This window comes from Anomalospiza imberbis, chromosome 5, assembly GCF_031753505.1.
Source record: "Anomalospiza imberbis isolate Cuckoo-Finch-1a 21T00152 chromosome 5, ASM3175350v1, whole genome shotgun sequence".
In the NCBI taxonomy this organism is placed as follows: Eukaryota; Metazoa; Chordata; class Aves; order Passeriformes; family Viduidae; genus Anomalospiza; species Anomalospiza imberbis.
In genome coordinates, this window is record NC_089685.1 from 1,579,504 (window position 1) to 1,595,534 (window position 16,031).

Sequence of the window (16,031 nt, forward strand, 5' to 3'; positions counted from 1 at the left end):
GGAGGAATTCTGGGGGTGCTGGAAGCTCCTTCCCCATCTCTGCTTGTCCCAGCCTTTATTTCCCAGGATCATGGAGTGGTTGAGGTTGGAAGGAGCTCTGGAGAACGTTTCTCCAACTCCCAGTGCAAGCAGTGCCATCCAAAGCTGTTCCACCATGTTCCCAGGGATTTGGGGCATCTCCAAGGATGGAGATTTCCCAGGATCTCATCCATGTCCTACCTTTGTCCCTTTCTGCCCGGTGTCACCAGTGGTCCCAGGGTCACCTTTCCCTCCCTACATGGAAAAAAAAGGACAAAATAAAAGAATTTTCAGGAATAACGGGCCAAAATCCCAACCAGGTGCTGGAAGTTTTTTGGGAGCCTCCCTGTCATGAAGGAGCTGATCTCAGGAAATCCATGAGGGATTTAGTGGAAGATTCCTTGGTTTCCTGCTCTCCATCAGGCAGAGAGGGACTTGGGATGTGAAGGGAATTGAAGTTTGGGCGTTGGTAAGAAACAGAGGAAAACTCAGGCTGGGAAACACGGGATAAGTACAAAATTTTGGGATATGGAAGTGCTGGGAAGTGGAGGAGGATAACTCCTAAAAACAAGGCCAGGATGTGCATTGGAGACTTTTCCAGGATTTGAAAAATCCTGAGGAAAGACCTGAGGCCTTTAGGGGGTGGGAAGGGAAAGGAATGTGGGATCTGGGAAGGAGCAGAGAGGAATGTGGGATCTGGGAAAGCAGAGACAGGAATGTGGAATTCAGCAGACAGGAATGTGGGATCTGGGAAGGAGCAGAGAGGAATGTGGGATCCGGGAAGCACAGACAGGAATGTGGGATTGAGCAGACAGGAATGTGGGATCTGGGAAGGAACAGAGAGGAATGTGGGATCCAGGAAGGAGCAGACAGGAATGTGGGATCTGGGAAGGAGCAGAGAGGAATGTGGGATCTGGGAAAGCAGAGACAGGAATGTGGGATTGAGCAGACAGGAATGTGGCATCTGGGATGGAGCAGAGAGGAATGTGGGATCCGGGAAGCACAGACAGGAATGTGGGATTGAGCAGACAGGAATGTGGGATCTGGGAAGGAATAGAGGAATGTGGGATCCGGGAAGCACAGACAGGAATGTGGGATCCAGGAAGGAGCAGACAGGAATGTGGGATCTGGGAAGGAGCAGAGAGGAATGTGGGATCTGGGAAAGCACAGACAGGAATGTGGGATTGAGCAGAGAGGAATGTGGGATCTGGGATGGAGCAGAGCCTTTTCCAAACAATCCGTGTCCTTTCCTGCCACTCACCGGCTTCCCCTTCTGTCCCTGAAGGCCTCTGTCACCTTTGGCTCCCTTGATCCCATTCTTCCCATCAAGTCCTGCTGCACCCTGCCAGAAAGTTGGGGAAAATTCATTCCAGAGCCCATTTTTCACAGGGAAGAGGGATGAGGACAGTCCAGGAGGGAATCCCAACTGTAGGATCCCTCAATCCGAGGGCAGAAACTCCCCCAGGAACAGCCCCAAGGTCTGAGGTTGGGATTTAGCTCCCATTCCTCACCCCAATTCCATGGATTGTAAATCCCTGGCAAATGAAAACTGGGAGGGGATGAATTCATAATTCCAGCTGGGGAAATTGTGGCAGCAAAAGGGTCATTCCAGGCAAAGAGATTTGGATGGGGATGGGAATGGGAACAGGGATTTAAGGAATGTGTGACCCGCGGGGCTGCAGGTTTTTTATCCCATTTTGGAATTTTTTGGTTTATGGAGCCACATCCAGCACTGGGAGCTCATTTCATGGGGTCTCCCATTGTTGTGGTAGCAAATAAAGCTGCTAAAAATCCTCTTTTTTTATTTTTAAATTTTAAATTTTTTCCAAGGTTGTTGCAGTCTCCCCATCCATCCTGGCCAATTTTGATGGCATTTTCCAGCAGCTGGATGCAAAGGAAAAATTGGATTTATCCCCACTTGAGCCCCTCTCAGGAGAGAATGAATTGGCTGCTTGAGGAAATCAGGAGCTGAACAAGTGGAATTCTCTGCTTGGAATTTGTTTGCTGTGGTTGTTGGAAGGAAACAAATTCATTAAGGTAAAAAAAAAATCAGATTTGTCTGCCAGGGACTCCCTGGATCAGGGAAAATCCATGTTCCTCCATATTCCAGGCACTATCAGGCATAGATATCTCTTTATTGGTAACTATTTATTGACACAATCAATAGAAAATTCCATCTGGGGACGTAAATAAACCATAAAACCCTGGGAAAACGGGAATATTTCTGTTTGTTGGGACAGATTGGAGGGTAATAAACCATTTGTGTGATGGTTAAATCCCACAAATCCAGAATACCTTCAAGTGCCTGGAGTTTTGAAGGAGCTGGGAGCTGGGATCCGACCAGGAATGGGTCAAAAAGCTTCTTTCGGTGCACTAAAAAGCCTGACATTAATGAGAGTTCTCCTAATCAGCTTTACTATTTCTCTTCATTATCCCAAATATCTCCAGTGCCAGGTTGTCCATGTTTTCCTGTCCAACTCATCTTCCTGCTTTCCATGAGATCCTTCTTGTCCTGAGAGAATCCCAGATGGTTTGAGGAAAAGTTAAGCTCACTTAAGGATATGCTGAAGGAAAGCTGGGTCTAAGCCTGGCCTACTTAGTCCAGGCAACATAAATAAGATTTAGAGCCGGGTTTTATCTCTCCATTAGTGGTTTCCTGCTTATCCTGGGCTGGAGAGACTTTGGAATATGGATTGGAATGTTAAAATCATAAGGATGTGCTGGAAAGCCGGGTCTAAGCCTGGCCTACTTAGTCCAGGAAACAAATAAGATTTAGACCTGGGTTTAATCTCTCTGAAAGTGGTTGCCTGCTTATCCTGGGCTGGAGAGATTTTGGAATATGGATTGGAAGGTTTAAAATTGGGATTGGACATGGCCTGAAAGGGAAGAAGGTCATGGAGGTGATGCTTTCCCAGGACAGGGAAAAGATGGGACAGGAGGAATTAAAAGAGGAAAAAAAAAAAGAGGGAAAAAAAAAAAAAAAAAAAAAGAAAATGCGAAGAAGCCAAATGAAAATTTGTTCCCTTGGATTTCCATCCCAGTGTCGTGCCAGGGAAGTCAAGGCTGGACAATAAATGGGAGTAAATTAAAATTTAAACGGCAATTTAAAGGCAATTACTGCGGGAATACTGGAAATGGCTCCGGCTCTTTGGATTTGGGATTAAAACGTTGCTGGAATTGAACTGCCAACGCTCCGGGTCCACGCAGAGAGGCTGAGTCACCAACCCTGTGACGCAGAGAAAGCTTGGATCCTCCGCTTCCAGGCAAAAATTCCCGCGGAGCTCTGGGCTGGAGGCAGGGAGGAGCCAGGGAGGAGCTGGGAATGAGCAGGGACACCCTGGGAAAGGCTGGAATCCATCGGGATGCTCCCCCGAAAGGATGGAGCCGTTTGAAGGCACACATCAAAAGGAGGATGAATTCCCAAACTTCCCTTAAAAGGTTTTCCACCTCCTGGGCTCCTGCTCCTCAATATTTGATGGGATGATGCAAATGGAATCTCCAGCTCGGAGCTCCAGCCGTGGTTTCAGCCCTTCCCTGCTGGGATCTGGGCAGGATTGCTTGCTGCAGTTTTGAGCTCCTTTCCCCACCCCCCCTCCAAAAATTTGGTGTTTGGGGTGGGGCTTGCCTGGTTTAGTGGAAAATTTCCCTTGGCAGGGGGTTTGGAAGGAGAGGATCTGGAAGGGAATGATCCAGCCTTTAGCATTTTAGGATTCTGTGTGATCCCAGTTTTCCTGGGAAACTGAATATCCACCATAAACTCAAACTCCTGCTTATAAACCATTCCCACTCCTGCTGAGCTCTGAGTCTGGTGCCCTCCAGAGTCCAGGGATTCAGAATCCCTGGAAAACCAAAAACAGGGAGCAAGAAAGAGAGAAAAGAGCATTAAAAATCAGAGTTTTGGGGAGAATAACGGGTTAACCCATCGTTATTTTAGTGCACAATCACAGGGAATAAAAGAGAGGAGCTGGAAGCTTGAGTCCATGATCCAAATGACGAGTTAATGGGAATAAAAAGCAGCAATTGGAACATAAAAGAGGGAAGAGAGGCAGGAACGGCAAAATAAAAAGGGAGCAGAGCTTTTAGAAAAGAGGGGAAAGGAGGAGGAGGCGCCTGGAATATCAAAACTAAACCTGTGTGTGAAGTCAGGTGGATCCATTGAAATTTTCCGAGGAATAATTGCAGGGAGAAGACACAAATGCTGTCAGCTCGGTTGGGAACTTCCATGGATCAGAAAATTGGGAGAGTAAATGGATGAGGGTGCCGAAATCACTGCCAGGGAATTCAGCAGGAGCAGCAATTGTTGGCAATTTGTGGGAATAAAAGATGGGATTAGAGGGAAATGAAGGAAAATGAGGAGCATGAGGCTTTGCCTGGAAGATTTGGTGTTGGATCCAGGCAGGATGGGAGTTCTGTCCTTGGGAAAAGGGGGAAAGAGGATTTGGGGAATGATGGACAGCTCGAGAATAACTCAGGGAAGGAATAATCAAAGTGGGGGCACTTAGGAAATGAAGTGGGAGCTTAATTCCCATCAAGATCCTCCCTCAGGTGCCTGAATGGATGGGGATGATGGGTGAGAATTCCCTAAATTTTCCAATAAAACCAGTGGGAAGTGAACCTGGCAGAGGTAGCCCCAGGTGGGATGAATTCCAGAATTTATCATGGATCTTCCAGCAGTGTCCCAGCTCGGATCTGGCTTTTGCAATTTTGGGAATGTGGTGAGGGATCAAATCCCAGCTTTGTGTGCACCAGCAGAATCCCAGGGTATTTCCAAAAGGAAGATTCCTTTGCTTTGCTCAGATGGTGGATGGCAGGTCACCACTCTGTGGGAGTTATTATCCCTAAAATCCAGGGAAAAACAGGATGCTGGGAATCCCTTTGCACTCAGCAAACTTTGCTCTGTTCCTGGATGGATTCACCCCATGGATTCAGGTGTTCCCTACAAAACAATCCCATAAATATCCTCAATCCAGCACCTAGCAGTGCTGATCCCAAGTCTTGCAGCATGTTCCGGCCTCGAGGCTTTGGCCAAGTGCTCAGAAGATTGTTTACAATTAATAATAATAATAATAAATAAAATAACTAATTGGATGAGGGCCTTTTCCTCAGGGAGCAATTCCCACTCGGGATTCGAGGCCTGTCAATAATTCCGTGGCTGTGACCAGGAAGCAAGGGGGACTTATTTCTTTGGAGAGCCTCGGAAATTTGGAGTTTGGGCCCTTAATTTAAGAGCTGGACTCAATGATCCTGGTGGGTTCTTTCCAACTCCAAATGTTCCATGATTCCACAATTCTGAGAGTCTTTGCAGCTTGGAGACTTTTCCACTTGGGGTGAATACAACAAAGGCATGAAAAACATTAAATAAATGTGTTTTTCTTGTGTTCCTTAACGCAAAATGATGGAATCACAGAATGGTTTGGGTGGGAAGGGACCTCAAAGCCCATCCACTTCCAATCCCGAGGGCAGGGACACCTTCCCCTATCTCAGGCTGCTCCAAGCCCTGTCAAACCTGGCCTTGGACACTTCCAGGGATGGGGCATCCATAATTTCCTGGGAATTCTGTGCCAGGGCAGCCAGAACCTCATAGAGAGGAATTTCTTCCACAGGCCATAACCCCAAACCTCTGGCTGGATCCCTCATATCCATGCTGGTTTTCCAGTAAAACCTCTTGGAACACGGACTTTGGGGAGCAGCTCCGAGTTCCCATGGCCTCTTCCCACCCCTTCCCAAATTCCTGGCCTGGGAGAGGACCAGGGCCCTTCTTTACACCCAGAATTTGGGAAGGCAGGGAAACGTTTTCCGACTCACGGAAGATCCCGGCGAGCTTGGTTCTCCTGGCTCCCCCTGCAAGGAAAGCAGGGATGAGTTACCCTGGGGAAGAGCTGAGATCCCTCTGGAAATGGGGAATGCTGTAGGAATTCTGGAAAAGGGACAAGGAGAGCTTTGAGGAGCTCCTTACAACAGCAGCTGGAAGGACAGTGGGATATCCCAAATATCCCAGCTGGAAAACAATGGATTCCACAGGCTCTAAATGGAGCTTGGAGAACATCTCTCACCTCCCTCCCGGATTATTGACATTCCAGCAACTCCTTAGTGACCATTCTAGCCTGGAAAACCTCCCAGAGCGCTCTGCTCCTTTAAAATCTTCAGGATTTTCCTGGAAAAGTGCAGCTGCTTCTGCTTTTCCAGAGCTTCAATCATTCCAATCAGCAATTTTGGGGAGGGAATGAGGGATTATATCCCATGGGATTTTCCACCTCAGTCCTGGCAGGAGATGCCTTAAGTTTGGAGCTCACCTTCTGTCCCACGGGTCCTCTGCTCCCAAAAAGTCCCATCATTCCCTTGGATCCAGCTTCCCCTTTGATTCCCTAAAATGTTAAAATCCCTGTTAAATACATTGTGAGCACCTACTCTCTGGAATTTATTCATGGAAAAACCCATGGAGATAATGAAGATGACCAAAAGCACCATTTCCATATCAAAATTCCATCCCAGGGGTCGGGAATAAACCCACCAGTGCCAGGACTTGGCAGGAACCTCTGGGAATTGTTATGGAAAAGATTCCTTGTCCAGTGGTGGGGATTGAAGGAGAAGAGGCAGGAAGGAAGGGGGTTTGGATCCTCGGGATGAGCCGTATCTCTGCCAAAAATCCAGGAGAAGACCCTGCTGGGCTCACTGGGGCTGGAGATTCCACTCTCCAAAGTCATCCAGGTATTTATCCAAGAGGAGATGTTTGTGTGTTATTTTATGGATTATTTTTCATGGATTATTTTTTTTTTCTGGAGTATTTAATGGGTTATTTTTATGGATTAATTTTTCTGGCAGATTTTTCATCAGAGTCCAATCGGATGCATGAAATACATGGAATTTTATCCGACTTTAAAAAACATGGGAGAATCTCCAAGAGTTTCCTTCACTTTGGGGACCTGAGCAGCGGGATCAGAAAAGGTCAGGATCTGCCTCTTCCCAAGGGACATGCCCACCTTGGATCAGGCAATTCCCACCCGGACTACACCGGGATCCAGCTTCCCATGGGAAATAACAGGAGCTGGATGTGTCACTGTTGCTGTAGGAACTTCAATTTATTCAGTCCTGGGTCAGGCTTGTGAGGCCAAAGCCATTTCCGTGAGATGGAAATTGGGATGAGTAGCACACGGAGACGGGAGCTGTGACTCAGCTGGGAGTGGGAGAATTCCATGATTCCTCCCAGGAAAACAGGGCTGGGTTGGGACCTGGGATGAGCTCCTGGGGAGCAGAGGGAGAGGGAGGAGCTCTGCCACCACCCAGGGGACACAACAGGGACACAGGAGCCATCCAAGCCTTACCAAGAGCATTCCAGAGGCTCCAGGAGCAGGGACGGCTCCTGGAGGGAGAGGGGGATGTGGGAATAGAATGGTCGCTTTTCCCAGTGGGACACCTGAGAAATGGGATGTGTTTGGGGTCCCCCTCCCCAGCCCCCTCCTCTCCCTGTCCGTGCCAGAGTTGGGTGTAGCTGTGTTTTCCAGCAGAGACCGGAGAATCCCAGGATGGTATGGGATGGAAGTGACTTTAAAGATCACCCAGTTCCAATCCTGGCCGTGGGACACCCTCCATGATCCCAGGTTGCTCCAAGCCTTGCCCAACCTGGCCTTGTGTACTTCCAAGGATCCAGGGTCATCCATAATTTTTCTGGGAATTCTGTTTACCACCCTCAGTCTCTTCCTCACAGGCTTTGGGAAATTCCCACCTTTTCTCCTACGGGTCCGTCCTCTCCCTTCTCGCCTTTGTCTCCATCAAAACCTGGCAGTCCCTGCTCACCCTGAAAGGAAAACCAGGGATTGGTGGATTTGAATTATTTCACCTCCTGGAAGGATCCAGCTGGATCCAAGTGCTGCTTCCCAGCACTGATCCCAAGCAGGGAAGGGACAGTTCGGAAAGCCAAACTTACGGGATCTCCTTTGGTGCCTTTGTAGCCCTGGGGTCCAGAAATTGTCATGGATTCACCCTGGAGAAAGGAGAAACAGGGAAAGGGATCCACCAGGAGGTGATGGATCCCACTGGGAATGCAGTGATTAAAAATGACATTAATTGTTAGGGTTAATCACCCTTAATTAGAAGCTGGATCATGAACGTGCCCAGAAAATCCCAAATCCTGAGGTTTCCCAGTGACCTCCTCTCCCTAAAAATGTTGGAGCCTGCTGGCGTTATCCCAGCGCATTTCTCCAGGATGGAAATGGACAACGGGATCATTCCCTGATCCCAGTGCTGGGACAGATTCCGTGAGTGACCCATGGCTTTGTCACTCAGGGGGTCGGGATTTCCAGCTCTTCCCAGCGGTGGGAAGCGGCCACCGGCAGGATAGGGAATGGAGCTGTCCGTGGTGTCCTGGTTTATGGATGCAGCCAGAGCTGAGGAATGGCACCAAGGTCACCCCTTAGAGGGAGGTTTTGGGAGGTGACACCCCAAAGTGTCACCCCTGGGAGCCACAGGGACACAGGAACCCCACGGACACATCCGTGCCTCAGGGAGTGGAATCCCGGTTATTCCAAGGAATGTCTCTGCTCTGGAGAAGAGATGGTTGTGTCTCCAAAGGTGGGCAGCTGGGTTCCCTTCAGAAAAAATTCCCTTCACTCAACTCCCTTCAGTGCAAATATTCCCAATCTGGGTGATTCTGCCTTGCTGGGGTTTTACTAGCTCCACATCCGTCAATATTCCCAAAAATACGGCATTTTTTGGACTCTGTCCAACCCTCTCCACAGGACCCTGCCTGAATTCTGGTTTCATACACATTCCTGCTTTCCAGTTCTCTGACGGAGGCAGGATGGAGCCCAACAAATTTTGGGAATAGAAGGGAGACTAAAAATCCTGCAGTTTAATCCAACCCTGGGATCCATGGAGTTATTCCCGCATCGATCCAGGGAGAATGAGATGGAAAATTAACCTGCAATCAGGTGGGACAAACCCAAGCCATTTTTCCCTCCGGCTCCCATTTTATCTTCGATTCCACCTCATCTTTTACGAAGGCATCCTTTGGAAAACTCATCCCACATTCCTTCGGCTTGGGAAGAGTTCCGAGGCCTCCTCACAAAGCAAATTAAGAATTGATTGGTCTCCAGGGTGAGTTCCTTTCCAGAGGAGCTTCCTCAGAGACAAATGGGCCTTAATCACGGAATATTGCGTGACTCAAAGGCGGCATCATCACGGAGCTTTTCCAAAACCTCATTTTCCAAAGAGCCATTCCGGCCAGGAAGGGACTTAACAAAACGCCGGGCACGAGTTCAGCAGTTTCTGAGCATTTTCCAGGAGCACTTGAGGAGTTATTTTCCCATTACCTGTCAGGAGCCAGCTCGGGCTGTTGGAAATTAGGGTTGGCTTTGGGGTCAGCTGCTCATTCCAAAAATCACGGGGAATTTTCTTTCTCTCTTAATTCAGGATTTTTGTGCCCCAGCAAATCGTTCCCAAAATTACTTTCTTTTTCTTTTTTTTTTTTTTTTAATTGTTGTGCTTTGTAGGATCCCATCAAATCCATCCCACAATCTCAGCTCCGAGAGATTTTTCCAGGGTGAAGATGGAATCAAAAAAATTGATTTAAACTGGTGGAGACCTCCTAAAAGGAGGGGGAGAATCCAGGTATTGCCTCTTAATTTCATAGGCACAACAAGGAAAGGATGGATCCAGGCTTTTCTGGGAGCCACACAGTGAAAGGAAAACCCCAAAAAATATGGGATGTCCTTACTCGTTCTCCCTTTGGTCCCACAAGTCCCCGGTCACCCTAAAAACAGGAAAAAAAAAAAAAGGTGAATTATTCCCTTTTTATTGCCTCTTGTGTTGCTCAGGCCATTGATTCCCACTCCAAGCCACTAAAACCTCCTGGAGCTGGAAGTCAGATCCTCTGGACACTCTGGAAAACCCTCAGCTCGCCATGAAATGATGTGCAAACCCCACATTTATGGCACTGACAATGAATAAAACCCCAGAGGACTGAGATGGTTTTCCTGACTCCATGCTCAGCACAATGTGGGATTGCTGCTGGATTTCCCATCCCAATGGGATTCAGCACCTCCATCCCGCAGGGGTGGGATGATGGCATCCTAAAAATGAAGGATTTCCCAAATTTATCTCTCAAATCTTTTAAAGGAATCCGTATGGAATAGGAGCTGGAGTGCAGAGCACACAAGGCTGACCCAGGGGCTCTCCCAGTCCATTCCCAGGAGATCCTGGGATTATTCCCACTGTTTTAAAAGGGCAGCTGCTGCCCACAACACCAGGGAACAATGTGAAGATAAGAACTGCAGATAAGATAAGAGTTGCAGATAAGATAAGAGTTGCAGATAAGTTTTGTAGATAAGATCAGTTCTTACTCTTTGGCCTTTCATGCCTGGGAAGCCTTTTGGACCCTGGAAAAACACATTAAAAATACGTAAGGATCCACAAAAACAGGAGGAAAGTGTGAAGGCAGGAAAGTTGGGAAAGAGCAGCCTCCAACCAAAGGCAGAGCTGCTTCCAGGGATGGGCTCCAGCATGGAAAATGCACTGGAAGAACCAGCACAAGAGCTCCTACTTTAATCCTCTGTGCACCACCGGGATCTCCTGGCAGGTGGATAAATTCAGCCAAATTCCCTCATTTTGAGAATCCCGCTGGGATTTTTGGACCCTCAACATCAATGAAAAGCCGGGTTGCTCCAAGAGGTTCCTCCAAGGTGGAGGTGGATTCTTGATGGGGATCTCCAGATCCCGTGGAGGCCAAGGCAGGATGGGAAGCGCATTTGGGGAGGTGAAAAGCCATCGTGGTCACCCCTTTTTGCTAAATTCCCGGGAATATGCAGGAAGATGGGAATTTCCATCTGCAGGGACACCTTCCACTATCCCAGGGTGTTCCAAGCCTCGTCCAACCTGGCCTTGGACACTTCCAGGGATGGGGCAGCCACAATTTTTCTGGGAATTCTGTGCCGGGGCCTCCCCAGCCTCACAGGGAAGAATTTCTTCCTAATATCCCATTTATCCCTGCCCTATTCCAGTTCAAAGCCATTCCCCCATTTCCTATTGCTCCATGTCCTTATAAAAAAATTCTCTTCCTTTCATTCCATGAAAAATAACAGCCTAATAAATAATAATTAATAAATAATAATGAGTTTATCCAAATTCCCTCTGCTATTTGTGTCTCCCCCATCTCAGCCCCCCCCCAGTGGAACAAGAATCTGAAATTCCTGCCGTGAAATTCCTGAAATTCCCGCAGACCTGACAACAGCAAGGAGGGATTGAAATTCCAGGAGGGCTTCCAAACCTTGGGATGAGCCACCCAAAAGGATAAGGACAGTAAGGAATTCACAGGATTTCCGCTCCCCCATCCCACTGGAATTCAGGTTCCCAAGTCTCTATTTCCCACTGGAAGAATCCCCTTGTATTTCTCTCATGGCTCGTGGGGATTCTGCCAGCCGTGGATCCATGGTTTTCTGGGAATATCGGAACACTCACCATCATTCCAGGGGGACCCCGCATTCCCACGATGCCCTCGTCACCCTGGGGGACGCAGAGGGGCAGGGATAGCAACGAGGAATGAGGCACACAGGGAATCCCAAACCCACAAACCATCCTGCTGGGAATGGGGCCGGCAGAATTCCCTGTCTCCAGAGGACTTGTCCAACCTCTTTATCCCTCCATCAGGATTAGGTGCTGGGTGTTCTTATGGATTGGGATGAGAGCTGCCCTGGAGGGTCCATGGAGGCCTTTTATGACCTCCTTGAGTTGACCCTAGAGGACCTGCCTTTAAACGTCAGGAACTGCCCAAATTCCAAATAATTGAGGCCAAATTTAGGTCTCCCATATGAAGCCAACACAACCTGAGATCCTGGGATTTAGATTTATGCTGGAGTCAGAAGAGCAGAAACATTATTCCATCATTTCCTTTGGATAATGAAGCTCCAGCAAGGTTTACCCACAGCTGTTGACATTTCCAGGGACTGTTTTGCCTCGGGGGCCTCATCCCAAAGCAGGTGGGGAGTTTGTCCCGATGGATGGGGCCATAAAATCCCGATTTATTTGTGGGACAGCCACAGGAGCAGCAAATTTAAACACGGCCTCCGATTCCGACTCCGTCTTTGTCGGAATGAGACCAAAACTTCTCAGGGATAGGATGAAAAGGGAATTTTGCTGCCTGAAACCCTTCAGGAATTTCTGGGATGGGTGGGAGGGAGGTGATGGCTAAAGCTGCCTCCAAAGGGGGCTGTAGGCTGCAGGAATCCAAGCCTGGAATATTTATGGACAGACCTACCCGAGGGCCAGGGAATCCATGGGGACCTCTTGGACCAGCAGCTCCAACGCCAACTTCTCCCTGGAAAGCAGAGAATTCCAGAGGTGTCACCGGGAGCAGGGAAACCCCATGGGGAACCATACAATTCCTGATTGGAATACAGGGATTATACAATACAGGGAACCATAAAATTCCTGATTAGTTTGGCCAGGACTGAAATCCCAGAAAGACTCAGGAGACTCAATTCCATGGATTTTCTGCTATTCTCTCTGGAGGGTGCTCCAGAAACCATGGGAGGAAGGGAGTGAGGGTAGAATGGGATGGAGTAGGATGGGGTCAGGGATGAGGAGCCAGGAGAAGGCAGGGATTTGTCCCATTCCCATCCCAGGATTTCTGCTCATGACTTTCCAGGGAGGGTGGCACTGACCTTGTTGCCTTTGGGTCCAGGTGTCCCAGGAATTCCCTGTAGGACAAGGAGAACAAAATAAAAGGGAGGATTTGCTTTGGAAGTGCTCAGTGCTCTCCTATCCCAACATTCTCAGAGGACTGAAGCCCATCCAGCCCAGTTCCCTCATCCATCCCGCCAAAAAGGCACAGGGAATATGTACAAATCCACCTCTTTTCCTGGGAATCCCGACGGTCCCATGGGCCCAGGAGATCCACTCCGGCCTCTCCTCCCACGTTCCCCCTGGAAAACAAAAGCCTTTGAGAGGAGAACACACGGATGGGAAAGGTCCCAATTTCCCTGATCCAGACAAAAGCAGGAGCATGGATCTGAGTGTTCCTTGCACTGGCAGGAATTTCCTCATGGAAAGGGAGGTCAGGCCTTGGCAGGGGCTGCCCAGGGAGGTTTGGAGTCCCCATCCCTGGAGGTGTCCAAGGAATTCCTGGAGGTGACACTCACTGGGGATTTGGCACAGCTGGACCCCATGACCTTAGAGGGCTTTCCCAATCTCAGTGATCCTGGGATTCTGGGATTTCTCCCTCTATTCCCAGGGATTAATGATCCCAGCATTCCAGCTGCTACTCCTTCCCAGTCCTCTCCTCCAGCCACACCATTAAATTCCCAGGAAGAACAACTTCCTGGGAGCTTCCCTGTTTTCATTTGGAACCTGAGGATCATCCCATCATTCTAATCATTCCCAGACCTTTCCTTTTCCAACAGGGATCTTTTTCCCCACTTCCCTGACAACCTCCAGGCTCAGGAAGACCTGGAGTTGTGGGGGTTTGGCCCACAGGAGCCACCTGGCATGGGCAATTTGCTCATTGTGGTCACCTTGAGGTGACAAACACAACCCATGGTGTCCCCTCACCTTCTGTCCCGGAATTCCGGGCACACCTGGAGCCCCTCTGTCCCCCTGGGATCCGGGAGTGCCGGCGTTGCCGCGAATTCCTTGGATGCCCTGAGCTCCTCGAGGTCCCGGGGCCCCTGGCTCACCCTGGTGAGGGAATCACAAGGAATTGGGACATTGGGTGGGATTTGCTGGAGGTCCTGGAGAAAGTCTGGGATGTCTCCTTGAATTCCCATGACCAGTGTGTGTGGAATTTGGGACACCACTTCCAGTCCTGATCCATGAGGATATCCAAGGGCCAGATAAATTGTCACCAAACTTCGGGATGTCTTTTCTTCCCAAGTTTTGGTGACAAAAGGGCTTTTCCACGGCTAAATAAGGACAGAGCCTTTAGCTCCTGTGGTGAATTCAAATATTCCAGGGATCCCTGGAACTCATTCCTGCTGAGCCCACAATTCCCTGTAATTCTTTTCCCAGCCTGAGGATGTCCCTGCTGATTGCAGAGGGGTCAGCCCAAACCCTTCTATGGTTCCATATTTATCCTCAGGCCCTCCCTCTGGAATGGCCAGGATGATTCTGGAGGAGGATAAATCTATCCCAAATCCTTCTTTCTTTCCAGGATGATTTTGGTGCTTTCTCTTTGCAGCCACTTCCATGCTTCATACCCAGCAGTGGAAAACCAGGATGTCAAAGAGGAAAAACCCAGGGAAAAAAAAAATTCCAAGTGAGATTCAACCTTACCTTAAATCCAGGTGGCCCAGCCTGGCCAACAGGCCCTCTGAACCCAATTCCTGGTTCTCCCTGTGAAAAAATAGTTGGGAAAAATCAGGAATTCTCCTTCCACTGTAAAGCCAGCACAGGGAGAGTTTGGTTCGTGCTGCTCCGTGGAGATCCAGCTGAAATCCCACAGAGCTGATCCCATTCTGAGGGTTCCTGCAGAGCCCTCACCTCCTCTGGATGATCTGAGCTGGAGGGACAAAACTCCCGGGAATCAGCTCTGGAAAAGAGGGAGCTGGAATGTTCCTGGGAATATTATCCCAGGACTATGGGTCAGATACATTCCCTGGAAATCATGACTCATTCCCAAGGTGTCCTGTCCATGTGGTCCTCCTGGAATATCTCCGGGAATGTTATCCCAGGATTCTGGGTCAGACTCATTCCCTGGCATTACTCATTCCCAAGGTGTCCTGTCCATGTGATCCTCCTGGAATATCCCCAGGAATGTTATCCCAGGATTCTGGGTCAGACTCATTCCCTGGCATTACTCATTCCCAAGGTGTCCTGTCCATGTGATCCTCCTGGAATCTCCTCCTGGTCCCCCAGCCACACCTCAGGAGGTGACCTGGACGCTGATCCCGAGGCGGGAAGTTGGGATATGAGAAAAGGTGGAAAAGTCACCCCTGGCTGGCACCAGCTTTGTCCTTTACCTTTTGACCTTCTTCCCCTTGGTCTCCTTTGGTGCCCTGGGGAATAAAGAGAGGATTCCGAGGTCATGGAATTGTCACCCCTGAGCAAGATATTTCCAGGGATTCTCTGCCTGGAATGTGGGGGAAAAACTCGGAAAACGCCCTTATTCCAAGGAATTCAGTGATGGGATGAGCGGGGACATCAAATGCCCCTCTCAGGTCGTTGTCTGGGTGAGTGACATCTACCTCTACTTCAATTATTGAGGTTTTTGGCTAATTTTAAGGTAATTGCTTAAAAATAAATAATAAATATTATAAAAGAATAATTAATTGTTTTTAAGATAATTGCTTTAAATAATTTATTTCTTGTCAAACACCGAAATAATTAATTTAAATTAATTTAGTTACTTCGGTATCATGCACTGTTCTGTCCTATCCTGGGAGTTTCAGCTTCTCCATAATAAATAATTCTGATGAGGACATTTTTGTCTAATTATTTATAAATAATAAAAATTTTCACTGCCCAAAGTGTCCATGAAATGAGGTTTTTTGTAGCATTTTTTCCATCCCTACCCTCGTGCCAGGGCTGGAATTTCCTTGTCCATCCCATCCTTTAGTTCTCTTATCCAGCAGAAAATGAACATTGGGGACCCCCCTTGAATTTTTGGCATTATGGAACCCAATAATTCCATCATTTAGGCTGGAAAATTCCTCAAAAATCACTAAATCCAACCTTTAAATTCCTTATTTCCTCCTGAGCGTGGCAGATGTGGGGGAAACTGCTGGAATTTCAAAGGATCAGGCTGGAAAACCCCATCCCTACCTTTTCCCCTTTGTCTCCACGGGCTCCAGGAGCTCCCATTTCTCCCTGGAAAACAGCCGGCAACCCCTTCAATCCCAAAAATTCATTATTCCTAGGAACTTTGCCTTCTCTCTTCGCACTGCTTCAATTTTTGGAATCATAGGATAGAATAATTCCATCATTTCGGTTGGAAAATTCCCCAAAAATCACTAAATCCAACCTTCACATTTTGTATTTCCCCCTGAGCATGGCAGAAGTGTGGAAAAACTGCTGGAATTTGGGAACAA

The 16,031-nt window shown here is 48.4% G+C and overlaps 1 protein-coding gene across 1 annotated transcript in view; it reads right to left on the reverse strand.

The window, feature by feature from the left end:
- The window catches only part of LOC137473586 (collagen alpha-1(VII) chain-like), an 87,043-nt gene that overhangs the window by 14,562 nt on the left and 56,450 nt on the right, over window positions 1-16,031 (reverse strand). Inside the window, exons 56-71 of the mRNA XM_068189367.1 lie at window positions 15,766-15,810; window positions 14,964-14,999; window positions 14,278-14,337; window positions 13,558-13,683; window positions 12,861-12,932; window positions 12,672-12,707; window positions 12,266-12,325; window positions 11,470-11,514; window positions 10,356-10,391; window positions 9,731-9,766; window positions 7,943-7,999; window positions 7,742-7,813; window positions 6,312-6,383; window positions 5,824-5,859; window positions 1,280-1,360; window positions 220-273 (exon numbers count right to left, since the gene is read on the reverse strand). Of these exons, the coding sequence (XP_068045468.1) occupies window positions 220-273; window positions 1,280-1,360; window positions 5,824-5,859; window positions 6,312-6,383; window positions 7,742-7,813; window positions 7,943-7,999; window positions 9,731-9,766; window positions 10,356-10,391; window positions 11,470-11,514; window positions 12,266-12,325; window positions 12,672-12,707; window positions 12,861-12,932; window positions 13,558-13,683; window positions 14,278-14,337; window positions 14,964-14,999; window positions 15,766-15,810 (924 nt within the window). The remainder of the gene's footprint in view (window positions 1-219; window positions 274-1,279; window positions 1,361-5,823; window positions 5,860-6,311; window positions 6,384-7,741; window positions 7,814-7,942; window positions 8,000-9,730; window positions 9,767-10,355; window positions 10,392-11,469; window positions 11,515-12,265; window positions 12,326-12,671; window positions 12,708-12,860; window positions 12,933-13,557; window positions 13,684-14,277; window positions 14,338-14,963; window positions 15,000-15,765; window positions 15,811-16,031) is intronic.